A 20,610-nucleotide genomic window follows, 5' to 3' on the forward strand; every position below is an offset into this window, starting at 1 on the left:
CCCTTCATGTGTCCACCTTTCACGTGGCCTGTGATATCATCCCCGTCCTTCGTGTGTCCACCCTTCACGTGACCTGTGATATCATCCCCATCTATTGCGTGTCCACCCTTCACGTGACTGGTGATATCCCCGTCCTTCACGTGCCCATCTTTCATATGATTGTGGTTTCATTAGGAAGCAGGCTGGCCAAGTGTATTAGAGCTGGATTTAATGTGTGGTCAGTGCACCTGGTCACAGGCTCTGGGAGGAACAGGCCTAAGCCTGGGCCAGTTCATTGTGTTGTAGCTTTGTTTCCCATGGTTCTTATTGGAAGACAGCTTGGAAAATGGCATATTATTAAGCAGATTGAAACTGCTGGTTCTTTTGTGTCCCATGAAGCATTAGTACCACTGGAAGATGCCATGTTCAGTTTGTGTAGTGTTGTGAGCACTGTAGGGGCAAGCACCAACTGGGAGTGGGTCCAGTAGGGTGTTAACAGCTGATGGAATCTGGTTGGAGCCTGGCCTTTGGGCAGTGAGTGAGAGCAAGGTGAATAGAGTCCCGAACCTTAGGGAAGATGCCTAACGGGGACATCAGGCAGAGTGGTGTCTCACAGTGGAAGCTGCATGTGTGGACAGGTGTGTCAGTCATGGTACTAACTTCTTGGAAGGATTTCAGTTTTCACAATTAGTGTTAGGTATCATAGAATTTTGTTGTTGTTGTTTGTTATGCGTTTTCCGAAGATTCTGAAAATGACAAAGTCCCCAAAAGCCAAGAGACTTAGGAACTGAAGTGTGTGTGAAATGAATGATATTATTTCACATGGAAATGGTAGCCTTTCTTGTGGAGTCCTGGGGCTTCTTGAGGCCAGTAGCCCACTGAGCTGCTTCAAGAGGCCCCTGGTGGCTGGCCTTCATCTTTGTCACTTTGCTTAGTGGCTTATGCTGACCACAGCACAAGAGCCATCACTGTTCTTTGGGCCTTCTTGCTGTGGGCTTCCCAGGAGGTTAGCTTGACTCTGTAGTGGACATGTGTGTGACTGGATGTAGGTGATGTGCCGTTGGGCATGTTGTTGGACTCCCAGCCACAGAGAGACAGTGGTTTCACATTGGACTCCCAAGCCCCTTCCTGCTCATGTGTGCGCGTGCGTGCGTGCATGTGCGTGTGTGTGTAAGTGCTCTGCCACAGAACTATATCCACAGCTCTTTCACTATTGTACTGGGGCTGGCCTTGAGCCTCGGTTTCTTGCATAGCTGGGATTACAGGCCTGCACTACCACTGGGCTGTTTGTGTGGTTATTTGCTAGAAACTTTTAAGGTCACAGTGGTGTTGCTAGTGACCCAGTTAACATGGTCCCTGCCTGTTAGCATCTGAGAAGAGGTGGAGGTGGCAGCGAAGCAGTGAGCACCACACCCTTGGGAGGCTATGTGCCAGAGAGACAGCTGGCCAGCTGGCCTAACAGTCTACAACCATTCACGCTATGGGCCTGACTCCTGAATATCATTTCTAGTAATTCCATCCACTGGTGAGTCCTTTTGAGATGTCTCCTTTTGGGGGTATTCATGGGCTCCTCATCTAAGTTCCCAGAGTTCTGGGGAACACATTGCAGAGAATGGTTAGGAATCAGCAGGTGTTTACCAAGAGCCCGGCCAGTAAAAAGGAGCCATATCTTAGCCCCGAGGCTGTTTTCCCTTCATGACAAAAGCCAAAATAGAAAGAATTCACTGTAAATAATTTTCCCTGTTGTTTTAAGTTCAAATGAGGCTTTTGAGGTTTCCTGGTGATAGGCTTTTCTGTGCCATCATTCTCCTCGCTCTTTACTAACAAGTCTGTCACAGGCGAGTGGTGGCTCTAGCCACAGGGGGCAGTAGGTTGTGGTTGGGGCAAAGCCTTCAAGGCCTCCTCTGTTCACTTATTTTTATTGGCCCTGTGATTTTAGAGCTCTGTTTCTTTGTGGGCAGAGTGCAGCTAAGAATAACAAACAAGGTAACATGTATGCCAGGTCTCCAGAGCCCTGGCTGGCGCCAGCCATGTACCTCCCTGGGCACTATTGGAATGGGCTCTGGGGTCTCCTGGTCCGTCTTTGGCATCCTGGGCCTTTCTGTTCAGGTGTAGGCTGCCCAATGGAGCTGCAGGCTTTCTGACCATGAAGATATCTCATATGTAATTAGGAGACAGACAGACGTTGATGTCAGACTTTGGCTTGGCCCCCAGCCAGGACATTTCCTACAGAGATGTTTTCTCTGTGGGTGAACATTTCCCAGCAGGTGACAGACATGCACAATACCTCCTTGTTGACAGTGCACAGGTGTTGGGGCTCTGATAGGACCATAGAGGGACTTACCCCAAAAGGGAGAGCACCTGACTCTAGGTTGCTCACTCTGGAAGTGCTTGGTCCTGTCTTGCTGAGCTCAGGTGACTTGCTGTCTAGGTTACCTAAACCATCTCTGCATGGATTAGGGGGGGGTCTGCCTTTGACCCCTACTCCGTCTGTTGAGGTTCTCTGGGAGCAGATGAGCAGTGTGAGCCAGGCCTAGGTGGTCAAGTCTTCTGTCTGTAGAGAGGCCAGCCACCAGAGCCCACATGGCTACTTGAAAGGCCTGTGTGCACGGTGTACTGGACACCTAGGGACTCATCCTGTACCCTGAGAAGCACTGGAAAGCCAAATGTCCTATAAGTTAAAGTGTTGGATAAATAGGCTGAGTTTGAATGTGTCAGTAGATGACTGTCCTTGAACTCTCCCTGAAGTGTGGTCATTTCTAAAGAGGAACCACTATGAGGAAAACCCTCTTGCTATAGAGTCACATGTGTGGGGTAAAGCCCAGAATCAACATGGGACAAGGCATTCCTAAGCATGTGCTCTCCTGCCAGCCCTCCTCCCAGGGGCTGCTCTTGGCACACTAATGCTGCTTCTTGGGTGATTGTTGCTTACAGGAAACCTCTGAAGAACTTCTCTATACCCAAAGCAAGCTGCTCCGTGGTGTTTTCGACTCTTGGCATACTTAAGTTGAAGTAGCCTCTTGTTGGTTTCAAAGGACTTGGCAGGAACCAACTAGCCATGACGACCAGGGCCATCATGCTTAGAGGAAGCTTTTAATTTTCAGTGTGGCTGTTTGGGCACAACCAAGGTGCTGGTCATCTGAGGTGAAATAACAGGTGAGAGGCTGGCGTGCACTCCGGGAAGTTCTTCAAGGCGGTCAGCTCCCAGCCACATTAAAAGAGCCCCTGTCCTCTTCTGCTTCTCACTTGGCTTCCAGTGCTAGCCTGTCTGTGCTGAGCAGCCAGGGTCAGCACTCTACTTTGCATTAGTAAGCGCCCGTGACCCACAGAACTGAGAAGGGCCCAGGACCTTGAGAAGCCTGGGCCTTTTTGGAGGGACATAGCTCAGCCGGAGCAGCTAGGAGAGCTCCCCATCCTGCACTAGTGGAACAAGGGGCCTGCTCCAGTGTGCGTGGGGGTCCTTCCTCCACCACGGGCCATGGAGTCTGCTCCTGTGTGATAAGACAGGCTAGTCAGAAACGACCTCTCTTCCCAGTTTGCAATTAGAATTTGACTTTAAAAAAAAATTGGAACATCCGATTTTTATTTATTTTCGGGGTGGGGGGGGGCTCGGGAGAGGATGTGTATTCCAGGGCCTCTAGCCCCTGCAAACATACTACAGATGCATGCACTACCTTTTGCATCTGGCTTACGTGGGTACTGAGAATCAAACCTGGGTCATTTGGCTTTGCAGGCAAGTGCCTTAAGCACCAAGCCATCTCTCCAGCCCAGAATTTGACTTTCTAAGTCACCATTCCTTGACTTGTGGCAGCTCCTTTATGTTGAGTATCTGCAGATTCCTACTGACATCCAGATGCCCTTTTCAGGGACCCAGTGCTAGAGCCCAGCACCTACCTAGTCCATCGCTGTGAGGGAGGGGCTGTGGAGAAGGCAGAAAGAATGTCAGGGGAGCAGCTTGGGGGAGAGCATTGGCTAACTTCTCTTTTGAAGGGCGGAAACTGGGCCAGAGGAGCTGCAAGAGAGGAAGGGGGCTTCTGGTAGCTTCAGGGTATTATAGAAGTTCTTGGTTGGTTTGTAGTCTCACTAAGGGCCATAGTGGGAAGGGTGTTCCTGGGCTTGGACCTCCAAACAACTGGTCCCTGCTGGGATCTTAGGATAAATGCCATGTATTACCCATGGTTCTGGAGGCCGGAGGTGCTGAGGGAATGGCTCAGGGGCTGGGCCACCTGAGCTCCTTCAGAAAGGCTCTGGAAGGTGCTTCAGCCTCTTCTACTTGGTCCTTGGTCATCCTCGGTTGGTGACCACATTGTCCCAGACTGCCTCTGTCATCACACAGCTTTTGAGACTGTGCCTTTGTTCAACTGTCCCTCCTCTTGGAAGGATACTTGTCCTCAGGTTAGGACCTGTCTTTCTCCAGTCTGGTCATACTCACAGATAGATAGGGATACATGCCTCTGACCCCACCTCATGGGCAGCATGTTGCTCAGCTTCTTCTCCCTCAAGCCCCTTCCCATGGTTGTGCAGCAACCCCAGCTGCGTGAGCTCTGAATGGAAGTGTGGGTTGGGTGTGATTCTGCAGCGTCTTCCAGGGAGCTCCCATGTGCTTCTCCTGTGCCTTCAGGGCCCCTGGCTGAACCACCTACTGTGCCACAGGCCCAAGTCTTCTCCTGGGTTTGTGTGGGAGGCCATACCTCCCTGGGGGCAGTAGAGCTAAGGAAGTGGGTACAATCACCTACAACCAGAGGCTCAGGAACGAGGCCCTGAAAGGAAGTGCCACGTGAGCACCTGCATAGTTTCTAGAGCCACACAGGTGCTGAGGAGGCCTCTGTTGGCCACCTTGCTCTGCAGGGATGTCTGCTCTGAGCCTTCCTCCGGAGATGACTGGCATCCTAACACTGAACGTGGTGGCAGTGCTGCAGCTGCCTGTGTGCTCCACTGGGGGCAGACAGTGGAGGCCTCTGCACCTGTTTTCAGAGCCACAGTTTGGGCTGGGAAGATGGCTCAGTGATTAAGGGTGCTTGTCTACCCAGGTTTGATTCCCTAGTGCCCGCATAAAGCCAGCTGCAAAAAGTGGCACATTTATTTGCAGCAGCAAGAGGCTGTGGTGTGCCCATACTCTCATTCACTCTCTCTCCATCCCTCTTCTTCCATATATATAAAGAATATATTATATGTTATATAATATATGTTATACAGTGTAATATATTTTACTTTATTATATATTTGAAATCCACATTTCCTGTACCAGTTAGTGGAGCTGCCTGATGTTCATACCATCTGCACACTATGTACGTGCTCCTGGAAGTCCAGATCAGCAAAAGTGCCTCCTTTGCAAGTTCTCTTTGCCCCAGGACAATGAGCATATTAGTTCTTGTTCTGTGCAGAATGTTCCCCAGGTTGACAACAGAACTCCTCAGAGGCACAAGAGCAGTATCCTCCGACAGTGGGAGGGAGCCGCCATGTGTAGCTTTTGCTTAGCTCAGTTTCCCACTTTTCTCCATGAGGCATGAAGTACTCTGCCTTAGCATCCACTGGGGCTTAGCCCACAGCACTCACTTCCGTGGTTGTGCACCCATTTCTAAAGGCTGCGGGGTCACTGTGTTCCCACCTCCCTGCCAGGTAGCTGTACATGGAACTCGGTGAGGTGCTGCCTGTCACTTGCACGTGCAGTTAGACTAGGTCATTTTCCTCCTCCTCATTCTCATCCATTCCCCCCAGCTAGAAGCCAGAAGCCTTGTTAAGTGCCCCACCTACCCCAGTCTGCAGGAGTGTTTGAGGACGAGTGCTTGTTCTCAGGAACGCTAGTAGGTTTGGGATCTCCAGACTTCTGCCATTGCTTTGGGATGCTGTTAGGTTCTGTGTTGCTTTTTCTCCAGATTGTGTGTGAGTTTTTGCTTAGGTGTGAGAACTCCTATGCAAGCCAGCAAAACTGCCTGCTTGTGCTCTTGACACACAGCATCTCGATGGTAAGAGCATCTTGCTGTGATCTCAGGGCTGTGTGTGTGTCTCAGAGCCATGGCTCCGGCTCACAGCTGTTGGCCTACAGGCCCAAGTGATGTTCTCAGATGCTACGCCCATGTCCTTCATCCTGGTGGCCTCTCTCCACCACTTCTGGTTCTGCAGGGGGAGCAGGCTTTGCTGCTGCCTGGCCTGCCTGCTGCTTAGCTGTTTCTGACCATCTTAAATGAGCAGTTGGCTCATGAAAGCATGAAAAATGGAATTCAAGGGTGTTCCCAGGGTTCCCATTAATGTTGTTAAGAATTATAGTTGATAAGCTTTTGGCACTTGTTGTAGGAACGTATGAAACGTTTCTGGACAGTGGATATCCTGGCCCTGTGGTGGGGGTGTGACCAGGCCACATCTTCTTAGCACCTCGTTCTGTTGATGAAACTGCCCCTTGAGTCAGCACCTGGGCTGGGAAAAGCTCCTTGTTTGGATGGGCTGAAACACTGAAACAACTTGAATTCAACAGTAAGAAACAAGTAGACTCCTCCTGGGCTTTGCCCGCCAGTTGTGGACCAGTGGTCTCATCTTTGCTCCTGGCCACACACTAGTCAACGCTTTGGAAAGTGTGTCTGCTGTGGGCAGTGGCTTGTGCAGTTTTATTTTGGTTTTGCATCTGAGTAGATTCTTGGCTAGCTTCAGAATTTCCTATCTCAAGATTGTTGAAAGACCTTTGGGCGTCTTGCATTTATTTCGGGGTTTACACCAGTTTTGCATTATCTCAGTTGGGTATTAAACAGCTTCAGAACTGGCAGTAGATGGAGGAAAACCAGATGTCTGTGCTCCCAGGTTCTCTCAGCGTGCTGCTCCAAACTCCTACCCTCTGCCACTTTCCTTGTGTCTGAAAATAATTGGCACTGCTTCAAAACTGTGTTGGGGAACCCCCTCCCAATGAAACTAGGAAGATAGCACATGCCCACACCCTGTCTCCTAGTGTCTCTGGCGTGACAGTGGTGTGTTGCCCCTTGGGAAGCCTGTTGGAGGTCAACCGCAGGCTAGCTGGAGCTGGCTGCCTGGAGGTGATCAGTCTGGCTACTGGCCTGGGCGCCAGCACTCACTTCACTACAGTCAGATATTTCCACATTCCAGAGCCTGTAGATCACTGAGCCTCTCCACAGCAGCCTGGAGAAGCCTGCAGATCAGGGCTCTGCTCCAGACATAAAAGTGAGCAGGAAGAAAGAAGGGATTGAAAAGTTCATCATTGGATGATCACTGTAAACTTGTCCCCGGATGCCTTGCTGTGGTGGCCTGCATGACTGCGTTCCTTTCTTCTTGGACTGCTCAGTGTACCCTGGTGACCCAAGAGGACCTCATCTTTGCTGCCCTGCAGCTAAGGTTCGGCCTAGAGAGCCTTTACTCCCTACCAACCTAACATCAAGGCCAAACCCACAACCTGTGCTCCGTTTTGGAAGGCTGCCTGGTGCTGTCTCCTGCTGCACACACTGGGATGTGTTAAAGGCTCAGGTGAAACTGATGTATGGAGCACATCAGGTCCTTGCACAGTCCAGCCTGCCTTCACAGGTACTTCAGAGAACCTTTCTAACAATGAATACATTCTCTCAATCAGTTCATATTGATTGCTTGATAAGCTAGTGACTATAACTTGGCCATTCCCCTCACACACATACACACTTGTTCTGTGAACAGAGTGAGCCCACATCTTTTTCCTATGTCCTCAAATGGGGATACAGCACATGCCTGCCACAGAGGAAATGTGGCTGGGACTGGCCTCAGTTGTTTGTGAGGATATATGGACACAGCTTCCTGCCCTGCCCTGTCTGCTGTTCTGGGCTGAAGTGTGATAGAGCAGCTCTACCTGGTGTGTGCTGGGGAAGGAAGGATACCAAGCCTGAGGGGCCTGCTGAGCTAGCCCTTCCTGCACTGGGCCTCTCCTTTCAGCAGGCATCCCTTTTCCTCATAATGCGATTTCAGGTGAAAAGGTGCTTGTTGTGGTTCCTGCCTGGAAGCGCCTGGGATCCTTCTTGTCTCCTGTGCTGGATCAGACTCATGATTGGTCCATGTGCAGAACAGCTGTATGTCTGTCCCTGCTGTGTGGCGCCTTCTGATTGTGGGTTAGCAGCACAAGGGGATAGATAGGCCCAAGAAGCATGGCTAGAGCCAGTGCCCAACCTCATGAGCCTGGAGATGGCGCCCCCTGCCCGTCATCTTCCTCATGGAGCCTCTTCACAGCAACCAGTCCAGGCTGTAGTGCATAGGTGTGGGTGCCTCACCACAGTTAACACGTGACCAATACCAGGGTAGAGCTTGCAGTCCAGGTTCTGAAGCTTCCATATTGGGAGACAGGATGGCAAGTCAGGCCCGGCATCTCTGACATTTGGAAAAGAAGTTACAACTTTTTGCTTACATTCCCAGATAGGAGCATTTTTCTCTTATTTTCATTTACCATGTTATACCTTTGTTTTAATGTGGCAGATTTAAACATTGTGGTTTTTGGCAGTACAGCTCTTCAGATTTAAACAGGGGTGTGGTTCATGTGGAAAGTAATTTAGTTGGCAGGATAGCCACTGTTAGGGTGCTGTGGGGTGCCTCCTTTTGAGTAGGGAGAGTAGTTCTTCACCAGAACCAGAGCACAGGCAGAGCCTTCTGGAAACAAGTTCCATGACTGCAGATGTTTAGCTAACATAGCTTTAATTTGGCCTTAAGTTTGTATATGGAGGTGTCTGTTAAAACATAACCTGGTTACAAAACTGTGGTTGTATTATAATACCTGATGTTTAATTTGGGCTTTCCAAAGGTGGCAGAGTTCTGAGTTCCTTTGGGAGTTAGCAAACCAGTGGGCCACTGCGTGCCAGCACCTTCCCCTTCTTTCAGCCTCTCCCCCAGAGGTGGGATCTGTGTGGCTTGAGAAACCACTGCCAAGCCCACGGCCCCCATTCTGATCTCTTCCAGTCCCGGGGCCTGTGCCAGAATCCCATTCCTGTGAGCGGTGACTCAGTGGCCCAGGCTAGTCCCTCTCAGCTTTGGCCACTAGGAGGAGACGCACTTGTTCTGCCTGCTGGAAATGAGATGATCCAGGTTTGTAAGCGTTTCTTGTTGGGAGATGTGGGTGGCCAGGGACTCTGAGAGGGAGTGTCAGGTCAGCGCCCTGGGTAGCAAGAGACCTGCTTGCCACAGGGACCCATGGCAAGTTAGACAACAGCACATAATGGAACTCAGCCCCACAGCAGCGACCCACACCTGCCACTGACTATTCCAGGGGACACCACAGAGGCCTGAGAATGAGCATTTGTCTTGGTTGGCTGGAGATACTAGAGGAAAGTGCCATGCAAGGCCATTAGCAGAGCTGGTAGAGTATTTGTGAGCAAGTATGCACCTTAAATAGATGTGTCTGTATGCACAACTGTGTGTGTCTGAGCACACATACGTGCAGGCACATTTGAGCCTGTTGATGGCATGTGAAGGCAGATTTGGTGAATGACTGCTAGTACACAAGCCTGTCTGCTGTATTTAGAGCTCTCACTCCATAGAGCCTTACCCTCATGGAGGCAGGATCACGCTGTTGTTCACACACTGGGCCTGAGGGAGGAGCCCCAGAGGTGGTGGTAGTGCGAAGCCTGCTGCACCCCAGCCCCTGTGCTATCGAGGTGCATGTTTGGAGCCCCCATTCACCTCCAGCAAGGGCAGTCTGGCAGATGACTCAGGGTAGGTGTGGGAGAGACCAGGTGATCCTACACGGACCATAGATCTGATTGGCCCTGTGGCCCTCACCCACGCCAACCAGAACACTTTGTCCTGTGATTCAGGTAGATGCAGATGGGACCCAGCCCATGCCTCTGCAGGGAGGGAAGGCAGGGTAGCAGCAGTGTAGACCTGGTGAGAGCTTCAAGAGCTGCTTCTGGAGAGGAGAGAGGTGCCACACCACGCTGGCGACTGAGAGCCTCCTCCAGCTCACACAGTAGCAGGGTCTGGAAGACCCAGTGACCCCAAGGTCCTGCTCGCAAACAAGAGCTCCGTGTACTTTCTCATAAAACCTCAGTTGCATCTTAAATTGAACTATTTAATTAAAGCAGAACCATATTGCCTAGTGAAACATAGTTCAGAGGCAGAGATAATAAAACCTTCACTGCCATGTGAACAAAACAGGAGAGGAAATGACAAGTTTCTATGATGCAATTAAAAGACTGAATCATTTATTTTATTCAAGTTTTTCCCCCCTAGAAAAGGCCCAGCTTTATCTAAAATACCAGCATGTGTGTTTGTTATGAGCTGCTGCCCGGCCTTGTTCTTTTGAAGAGGGAGAGGCTGCGCTATGCCAAGTTGGGTAGTGCTGTCAGCTGGGCACTTTGCAAAGGCTTGGCTATTTTGGCGTGGGTGGTGTACTAGGCAAGTATTTCTGTTGCATTTCTTGTCTGGAAACAAGGTGCCTGTACCCCACTGTCCTTTTCCTTTGTAATTAACCTGGCCTGGAACACCTGGAGAGGGGCACGGGCTGGCCTGTCGGGCAGAGTGTTGCTCACCTCTCCTGGTTTGCACGGCCCCGTGCTGCCTGTTACCATGCCCTGTGGAATGGCTGACCAGACCACGTGGCTGTCCCGCTGTCCCTGGCATTCTAGTGCTCAGGAAAGTGACAAAAGACAGGTCCAGAGAGGTGGTTTGCCGCTTGACCGCTCTTGAGCTGACTCTGCTGGGGCCTCTCGCTGAGTGCAGGCAAGCTTCAGGAGCAGAGCTCCGACCCCACCCAAGGGGCACCCTGCTGGTGGAATGTCCTGCAGAGACCCCCCACCACCACCACACTGTCACCATATTCTAGCATGAGTTTCAGAAGGGACAGGTCATGTCCAAACCATTGACACTCATGTCACAAAACATTCTTATCATTTTTTTCTCAACCATTAAATAAGAAGATGTTTTTTAATCACTAAAATCTAACCTCAGCTCACAGCTGCAGTTCGTTGGTAGGTTTGATACTTGAGCTCCAGTTTGCTAGACCCTGGTCTGAAGTAAGGGTACTCTGCACTCACTGGGAGTGAGCACTTCTTTCATTTTAATTTTTTCTTTAAATACATTTATATAATATTTTGATCATAATCCCCTCCCATGACCTTCTCTTATCCTCCTTCCACTGAGCCCTTTCTTCTTCCCAGCTAGACCCCTTCTACTTTTGTGTCTTTTTTTCTTTATTTGTCTTTTATTTTATTTATTTTTTAAATTTTTGACATTTTTTATTGACAACTTCCATAATTGTAGACAATATCCCATAGTAATTCCTTCCTCCACTTTCCCCTTTGAAACTCCACTCTCATCATATCCCCTCCCCCTCTCAATTAGTCTCTCTTTTATTTTGATGTCATCATCTTTTCCTCCTATTATGATGGTCTTATGTAGGTAATGCCAGGCACTGCAAGGTCATGGGTATCCAGGCCATTTTGTATCTGGAGGAACATGTTGTAAGGAGTCCTACCCTTCCTTTGGCTCTTAGAGTCTTTCTGCCACCTCTTCCGCAATGGAACCTGAGCCTTGGAAGGTGTGATAGAGATATTTCAGGGCTGAGCACTCCTCTATGACTTTTTCTCATCACCATGGTGGCTTTGGGGTCATCCCAAGATCACTGCCATCTGAAAAGAGAAGCTTCTCTAACCAAAAGTGTGAGTAGAATTAATACATGTACATGAACATTAAGAGAAGTGTTTACTAGGAGTTTAGTGAGCATAGTATATACATTTAGCCAGACAGCAGCAGATGTCACACTCTAGGGCCCATGACTACCCCTGTTGTAGGTTTTCAGTATCAGGGTTGTATTCCCTCCTATGGAGCAGGCCTCCCATCAAATTAGAGGGCAGTTGGTTTCTCCTATAACAGACATGCCACTATTGCACCTGTTGGCTCATTTGGCCTGGCTGGCCAGGTATAAGGCTTGCAGTGTCCACTGTTGAGTATCTTCACTGGTGATTTCTCTCTCTCCCATGAACTGCATGCAGCATGGCTTTTTCCAGCTTTCTGTCAGCTGGTCTACATGGAGGAGGTTTTCAGCTCAGTTCCAGCAGGGTTTCTCAGTGACCTTGCAGCCCAAGTATGTGGAGTCTTCAGCAATAGGGTCTTACCATCTATTCCTGGTGGGAAGCCAAGGGCCTCAGCAGTGCCCTGTAATGTTTTAGGGGTATCAGGTCCTCCCTGGCCAACAACTCACTGGAAGGTATCCCATCCCTGGCACTGAAAATTTTCTAGTAACAATCTATGGCTCCTGTGTGTTCCATTGTCCAAAAAAGAAGGTTTTCATATGACTTATTTATATCCTCTTTACTCTTCCTTTACACAGTCTCTTCCCCTGACCTCTCTTAGGCCTTTTCATCTCCATTAATCTGTTCTTCTACTTACATACATACAATACCATCCTATTAAGTCACCCCCCCTTTCTATTCCCTTTCTAGCTTACGGGGTGCCTTTTCTCTTTTTGTGTATTTGTGTGGCCCAACGAGTTTAATTAGGGTTGTCTGCATGAGCATGGGTAAGGGATTATTTATCAAAGCACATGTAACTTACCATTGCAGAAAATGTCTCCCACCCTTTCAGCAACCATTACCTGCTAGTACCTCCTCAGAGAAGGATGAGGACCCTATGTCCTCCATCATCGTGACAGAAGGTTGAGGAGCCAGTCTTGTGCAGGTCTGGGGGCACTTCTTTTAAAAGCACACTTCTGACAAGGCCAGTCAGCACTGTTTAGAAGTGCAGCTGTCCGCAGCAGCTCACTGGGGTGAGTCTGGAGGTGCCGCTGTCCCTGCTGTCAGGACCCGGGTCTCGTGCTGCCTTCTCTGGACTGCTTCTCCAAGGTGCTCTGAACACAGGTAGCTCTGTGTGGGGGTAAAAGGTGGGATTCCTGCCCCTCTGGGGTTGCACCCAGCTGGGTAAGGGCCCCACGGTTCCTGGCACCTGAAGCTAATGAGTGCCCGGTGCTGTCAGAGACAGAGCCCCATTCTGGCTATGTGTCTAGGGGCATCTGCCCGTCAGGGTGAGCACCAAGTGGACCTTGTGGGAACTGAGCTTGGGTGAGAAATTTGGGTGGGAGTCCGCTCCCAGCCTGTCCCCCTTCTCAGGTCCATTCTGAGGCAGTGGACCTGGGTGCCAAGGACTCAGTCATAGTGACTTACTCTGGGCATCTTGTCCTATCTAGTCACCACACCCCTCTGCTTGGAGCTTGCTCACTCCTCCAAGCTCAGCTCCTCTCCAGGACCACCGCCCCTCCATTCTGGAAGCTCCCACCTCCTTTTGTCTTCACATCAGAGCTCCCATGACCTGACATATATTCTGCCACAGAAGGTCTCCAGTTAAACTTGCACTTGTGGTTCGTGGTTTGAAAACTCGCATTAGCCCTGGAGGACACAGGCTTGCCCTGTCCTGCTGTTTTCTGTAGTGTGTCTGCATAGTTTTCTTTGGCAGGCGTTCTGCAAGCTTTAGCTTCTTTCTTTCTGCATAAGCTTCGAAGATTATGCCCACGTGTGTATAAGGTAAGTGTTCGGGAAGAGGCTACTGTGGAAGTAGCAGGCAGGTTCCACTGCAGTCTTTCCTACCTAACTTAATGTTACTCTACAGTGGGCAATGAGATGTCATGGCACCCAAGTCCACCCTGTGGACCTAGGGCTACCTGCTGCTGCTGGGCCAGATGAGGATGAGATCTGCTGGCCCAACCTGTACTGACCAGCCTGGCTTTGTCTCCCCCAGGTGCTACAGGGTGCTCAGCTCATAGCTGTGGCCTCTTCAGATCCAGCTGCTACAGGAGTGGATGGATCACCTCTCCAGGGCAGTGACATCCAAGTGCAGTATGTTCAACTGGCACCAGTGAGCGACCACACGGCTGCAGCACAGGTGAGTCCTCTGTCCTGCCCCTACCAGCCTCCACAGTGAACACTGAGCTTAGGACTGACCTGCCATTCTCCTGGAGCCGAGAGACCCTCATGCGGGCACAGGCCAGGTAGACAACCTTGTGCAGGGTATGGGTCAGGCAGACACTCGACTTTGGTTGCTCCAAGCACCTGAGTGCATGCAGTCAAGAAGTCCAGGCAGAGGACTGAGATTGTAAGTGGATCCTTGAGGTTCCTGCCACAGGATGTTGATCTGTCCATCCTAAGCCAGAATGAAGTCTGCCCTGCCCTCAAAGCTGTTCCTGCAGGCCGATTCAGAGGCCCCCTTTTCCTGAGAACTCACAGCCCCTCCCATTGAGGGTCATAGGCCTCCAGTCAGCCCTCTTTTAGGCCAGGAGCCCTGAGCTCCTGTGATCTTAGGTTGGCCTCAGCCCATTTCCCAGGCTTATATGTGGACAGGATGACAAGATGCTAGCCTCTGACCAGTGAGGTTTGTAGAAGGGTATGTCAGCCCATTGCACCAAGTCTCCCACCTCCCTCAATGCTCATCCTTGGGCAGGCGGGCAGCCACTCTGAGAGGCCTGTGTGTGCTTTCCTTTCCTCCTGTGTCACAACCCTGCTTGGCACACTGTCCACAAGTGTACAGTGGTGCTCTCATGGAAGCTTCTGGTCATCTGGCTTCAAGGACCAAACTCGGTCCCTGGGCCATTTGTGGTCAGTGCTTCTTCTAGGAGCTGGTAAGGGCAGCTATTCTAGGAGAGGGCACACCCCGTGCCCCCAAGGTCTAGGTTAGGGTCCCTACCCTACCCTGCCCACTTAACTTGCCACACATCTGCCCACTTGAACTCACTTCCCCTTTACAGAAACTTGGGATGGAGCTACCCAGTCTCTGACACAGTTTATTCCTTTTACTGTTTTTCCTATTGGACCGAGCACAGGGTTTCATGGGCATATAGACAGTCTGCATCCTTTCCCCTGAACTGGAAGTCTCTCCTGCTCGCTCGTGTGCGTGTGCTGCAGTCAGGTTCTCATTGCTGGCAGAAACCATGTGGGGGATCGAGGGGATTTATTTTGGCTTACAGACTGGAGAGGAAGCTCCACAATGGCAGGGGAAACGATGGCATGAACAGAGAGGGTGGACGTCACCCCCTGGCCAACATCAGGTGGACAACAGCAACAGGAGAGTGTGCCAAACACTGGCAAGGGGAAACTGGCTGTATTACCCATAAGCCCATCCACAACACTACATTGCCTCCAGGAGGTGTTAATTCCCAAATCTTCATCAGCTGGGAACCTAGCATTCGGAACACGTAAGTTTATGGGGACACCTGAATCAAACCACCACAGTGTGTGTGAGTGTTTGGCGTGTATTTGCATATGTGTATGCACATGCACGTGCATGTGAAGGCTAGAGGTCAATGACAGGTGTCTTCTCTATCACTCTTCTCTTTGTTCTTTGAGACAGGGTCTCTCACCTAGAACTCACTCGTTTGGCTAGACTGACTAGTTAGTGAGCCCTAGGGATTCCCTGTTTCCACCTTCCTGATAATGGGGTTGCAGGCACACACCACCACACCCAGCTTTCATGTGGGTACTAGGGATCCGAACTCGGGTCTTCATGCTTGTCATCTCTGGCCTCCCCTCCCTCTTCTAAGGTGACAGTATGTTGAGTGCCCTGTTTTCTCCCTTCTCCATGAAAGTCACCAGTGCTGTATGACATGCAAGTGGTCTGAGTGTGTGCCAGTGTGCTTTCCTAGAACACTCTCTTTCCCTCTCAGAAAGCACAGTCTGTAGTAGAGTTGCCAGGGGCCTGCCCTGTGTGCTTCCACCTGCTGGTAGCTGTGTATCTTTTGCCTCCTCTGGTGTGGTCCCGTGCCAACTCCTTAGCGCCACCTCCTGGGTCCACACAGAAGCCTGGAATAGTTTCCTCTCAGCACATACTCTGAATGGCTGAGATGGGTTTGATGACTCAACCCTTTAACTTTTCTTTTCTTTTCTTTCTTTTTTGCTTTTGTTTTTCAAGGTAGGGTCTCATTCTAGCTCAGGCTGACCTGGAATTCACTATGTAGTCTCAGGGTGACCTCGAACTCACAGTGATGCTCCTACCTCTACCTCCCGAGTACTGGGATTAAGGCATGCACCACCATGCCCGGCTTTAACTTTTCTTAAAGCAGTGACAGTGTTTGTGATGCACGCTGTAAGTCATCGATTCAAGCCAGGGCTTCAAAGCTGCCCTGAAATGCTGTGTTAGAACACCAGGCCAGGTTGGGAGAGCAGCATGGATCACTGAGGCTAGGTGGGTTGTCAGGCTCAGAACATGGTGTCTGGACCCTGGAGATGGCCTCGAGGATAAAATACATGCTGTGCAAGCACAAGAGCCTGATTGCAGATCCCCAGAGCCCACATGCAATGTCAGGCATTAATGGCCCAGATCTATACTTCCAGCGCTAAAGAGGTGGATACAGGGATCCCTAGGGCTCACTGGCTGGCTAGTCTAGCCTAGTTGGTGATCTCTAGTTGGTGGAGGTTCAGTGAGAGACCCTGTCTCAAAAAATGAAGAGGGCTGGAGAGATGGCTTAGTGGTTAAGGCACTTGCCTGCAAAGCCAAAGGACCTCGGTTCAATTCCCCAGTTTCCACATAAGCCAGATGCACCAGATGGCGCATGTATCTGGAGTTCGTTTGCAGTGGCTAGAAGCCCTGGTGCACCCATTCTCTCTCTCTCTCTCTCTCTCTCTCTCTCTTTCTGCCTCTTTCCCTCTCTCAAATAAATAAAAATAAAATATATTTTTTTTTAATGAAGTGGAGAGCAACTGAGGAAGAAATGGCCATTAACTTCTGGCCTCCACACGCACACCTGCACACATAACACACACACGGGTGCAAAACAAGACTCGTATGTTCATTAATCCCAGTTGTTGCCCAGGGTACTTTGGGGTGCCTTGAGATAAGGCTGGAAAATCAGCAGCAGTGTGGCTAAGTTCCGGAAAATGTTAGGACTGGGCTGAGCATGGAGGGTTTTCTCTCAGGTTCGAGGTAACCTCGTGGACTCAGAGCTCCTTGGAACTAGCAGTATATTTTCTCCCTTGTCCATCGAAGTCACCAGTGTTGTATGGCATGTAAGTGGTCTGCACGCTTACCAGTGTGCTTTTCTAGAACAACCCTCTTTCCCTCTTGTAGACGGCTGAGGCCCTGCAGCCCACCTTGCAGCCTGAAATGCAGCTTGAACACGGAGCCATCCAGATCCAGTGAGACGACCGCATGGCCACAAGCACCACGCCATGGCGAGCGAGCGTGCGAGCAAGCGCTGCGCCGCCCCGCCCTGCTCTCGTGCTTCGCCGGCTGACGGCCAGGCCTGCCGCAGGTCATCTGAAGGCTCCCTCCCAGGAAGGGCCTGGGCCGCCATAGGAAGGACTCTGGGTTTCGAGTCACGTTGCTGATGACTGCTACAGGAGAAGCATGGTGCGGAGTGTGTCAAGTACATTCAGAAAACAAGAACTACAATATTTTGTTTAAACAGCTTTTTTTTCCAATTTGCTATGGTGTTTATAACAAAAAAGAAAATTGAAAAAAAAAAACACACAAACAGAAACAAAACTGTGGAGTAGCATAAGCCTTTGCGGTGTGCTCTGTTCAGTATCCTGGAAGTAGGTGTTTGCTGAGGACAGCGATGACTGATGGGAGCATTGCCTACCTACTCTTCTAGGGAACGTGCTCCACACTGTAATTATGACTTTCTAATGAAATAAAAGTGTATTTATGGCCACAGTGGCTCAGTGCTATCGTACCTTGAAAGATGGCTTCCCGGGCTGGAGAGATGGCTCAGCGGTTAAGTGCTTGCCTGTGAAGCCTAAGGACCCCGGTTTGAGGCTCGATTCTCCAGGACCCACATTAGCCAGATGCACAAGGGGGCACACTGCATCTGGAGTTCGTTTGCAGTGGCTGGAAGCCCTGTCGTGCCCATTCTTTCTCTCTCTCTCTCTCTCTGCCTCTTTCTCTTTCTGTCACTCTCAAAGAAATAAGTAAAAATGAACAAAAAATTAAAAAAAAAAAGAAAGATGGCTTCCCTAGGGCGCCCATCTCACAGGGGTGCTGGGCAGTGTAATCATTTCTTTTTTTTTTTTTTGTTTTTTTGAGGTAGGGTCTCACTCTGGTCCAGGCTGACCTGGAATTAACTCTGTAGTCTCAGGGTGGCCTTGAACTCACGGCAATCCTCCTACCTCTGCCTCCCGAGTGCTGGGATTAAAGGCGTGCGCCACCACGCCCGGCTTAGTGTAATCATTTCTGAACCTATGGTGCTATAGAATCATCATTCTGGCTCTATGCTAGGGTGCATGAGCTGCGGGCATCCCTTTGGACAGCTGGGGTTCCACGTCAGCATTGTGGGAACTCTTGACATCCGAGCTCACTCCAGTCCGGCTATGTAATGGCTCATCCTCTTACGAACAGAGGAGCTCCAGGATGGGGAAGCCACAGGGGTCATTACAGAATGCCCTGTCCAGGGGCCATGCCTTAGCAGAGAAAGCAGTGTCAAGTAGAGGCGTGACTGGCCCACTTCTGTCTACACTGTCCTGGTAGTCAAGTTAGTGGGACTTGTGAAATTCTAGTAAAGTTGTACTCATTGACATCCTGGTGCTTGAGGCTTTTTCTGGGAAGAGTTCAAACCCATCTCAAACCATCATGTCTTTGCCTCACTCCACCCAATTGGGATTTCAGAATTTAATGTCACCAAGGCACACTGAGAGGGCAGCGGGTGATGACTCCCTGAAGCAGACAGCTTGGTCCGAGTCCATCCTGGTAGGAGACTGGACACCACTGACAATGGAACCGTGAACAGGGTGTTGTGATTCCATCTTCTGAGAAAAACAACCATTGCCATCGTTATCAGAAACAGCGGGGACCTCTCATGAGACTGGGTTGTTGGCCTTCCCCCATCCAGGGAGTGAGGCAGGAAGAGTTCCTTACCTGAGATCTCAGGCACCCTCTTGGCAGCTGCCTGCAATGACACACATGGTCTCGGTGAGATAGAGTAGATGGGGGTAGTTTAAGGGACATGGAGTCCATCTTCACATCTAGGGGAGGTCATCAGCCATGCTGGGATGCGGTTTTCAGATGCGCTGGCCACTTTGGTGACTCCACACTCCTGTAATAACCCCTTTGCCCAGGCTCTTTAAGGAAGCCCCAGAGAGTCATTGGTTCGTTAAGTTGAACTTTGGTGGAATTGGACTTTACCCTGCTGTGGGAGCCCTGTCTGTGGGGAGCACGTACTTGTCAGCATCTCCATAGAAGAAAAGCTCATGCTGCCGGCCGTGGTGGCCACACACCTTTAATCCCAGCACTTGGGAGGCAGAGGTAGGAGGATCACTGTGAGTTCAAGGCCATCCTGAGACTACATAGTGAATTCCAGGTCAGCCTGGACTACAGTGAGACCCTACCTTGAAAAACTAATCAACAACAACAACAAAAAGTTGACACTACAAAGGGAGATGGGGAGAAGGACCTGAGGCATGGAGGCTGGAAGTAGCAAATGTGTCGAGCACATCTGGGTTGGAGCCTAGGTGAGAATGGAGAACAGGAGAGAGAGAATGGGAAGAATCCTGAGGAGAAAGCACCCCTTTGTAGGAGGCACAGCCTAGCTCCATGTTGAGACAAACTCAGTCCTCCAAAGACACAAGAGAAAGAATGGGGACCTGCAAAGAGCTTGAGGTAGCAGCAGACCTCACGCTTGGGAAGCAGGACCTCTGGGAGGTAACTCGGGTGAGTAGGTGTTAGAAAACTCATTCAGAAAGCCATGTTCCCATGGGCCGCGCCTCCACAGTAGCCACTCCTTTGCCTCCCTGCCACCTCCACAGAATTGTACCACGGCTGCCCATGGTCTCAAGAGGTGCCAGAAAATTCAGTGTGTGGGAGGTTAACTGAAGGAGTGACTCCGCCTGTCCCGCAGTGGGAGGTCACCGTCTATGCTAGGGTGACATGTTCCAGGAATGTGGCTGCTTCTGTCGGTAACCTCTTGCCCAAGCTCTGAAAGGAAGTCCATTAAACTCCCTCGGATCCCAAGTCGAAGTTTGCCGGAATCAGACTTTGGTCTGTCGTTGGTGCTGTAACTGAGGGGAGCAGACACTAGCTTACGTCACTCCAGGAAAAGTTCAGGCGACAGTTGGACAGTCAAATCTGCAGACAGTGCACATTAAACGGTCGCCAGGGCCTGGGGCCATGGGAATAACTGACGACACGGACAGGCTTGCTTCTTGGCATGGAAACCGTGTTCTGGAATTAGTAGTTCTTATATAACCTTCTGCATAAACTGAAAGTCACTGCATAATTCAGGTGAAGCAAGTGGTATATAAGTTAAATCTTAAAGTTATCAAAAAGGAATGACTAACAAAAGTTGGCTGTCATTGTCAAAGATGCTCTCTCTATATACAAAGATTCTAGGGGATTGTCTTTGGAACCAGGAACTTGAGCCTGGAAGCAAGAAAGCACTCGACCAAAGAAGACCGAAACAAGTATAAAGTAGCCTATATAAAACTAACCTACTGAGATTAAGGAAATAAGGTAGTAGAAAACATCACAAGCTGGCGACAGGCCAGAAGACAGCCTTTTACTGCTTTGAAGAGAAAGCCTCGTGGAGCCATGCAAGTTTAAGGCTTCAAGTTAAATATCTGACTAATACACAGAAGCATAGCATGTAAGGGTCTGTCATGATGTAGCACACTGTTACATACCTGCCTCAGTCACCTAGGAACGTCTCTTAGCGGCCTGAGGGGCATGTCCTTTTCAGGTTTATCCTCGAGCTTTTGCTGTTGTTGGCTT

The 20,610-nt window shown here is 50.2% G+C and overlaps 1 protein-coding gene across 7 annotated transcripts in view; it reads left to right on the top strand.

Moving 5' to 3' along the window:
- LOC101604584 (BTG3 associated nuclear protein) overlaps positions 1-17,563 on the top strand; it is a 107,878-nt gene extending 90,315 nt beyond the window's left edge. For 4 of the 7 annotated variants that reach the window (XM_045141633.1, XM_004666054.2, XM_045141634.1 and 1 more), the window contains 3 exons: positions 8,893-9,018; positions 13,660-13,803; positions 16,978-17,563. In XM_045141633.1, coding sequence (XP_044997568.1) covers positions 8,893-9,018; positions 13,660-13,803; positions 16,978-17,049 — 342 coding nt within the window. In that variant the 3' untranslated portion in view covers positions 17,050-17,563. The remainder of the gene's footprint in view (positions 1-8,892; positions 9,019-13,659; positions 13,804-16,977) is intronic. The other 3 variants (XM_045141635.1, XM_004666056.2, XM_004666059.2) reach the window with 1 other exon arrangement.
- The last annotated feature ends 3,047 nt before the right edge of the window (positions 17,564-20,610 follow it).

This window comes from Jaculus jaculus, chromosome 1, assembly GCF_020740685.1.
Source record: "Jaculus jaculus isolate mJacJac1 chromosome 1, mJacJac1.mat.Y.cur, whole genome shotgun sequence".
NCBI classification, from domain to species: domain Eukaryota; kingdom Metazoa; phylum Chordata; class Mammalia; order Rodentia; family Dipodidae; genus Jaculus; species Jaculus jaculus.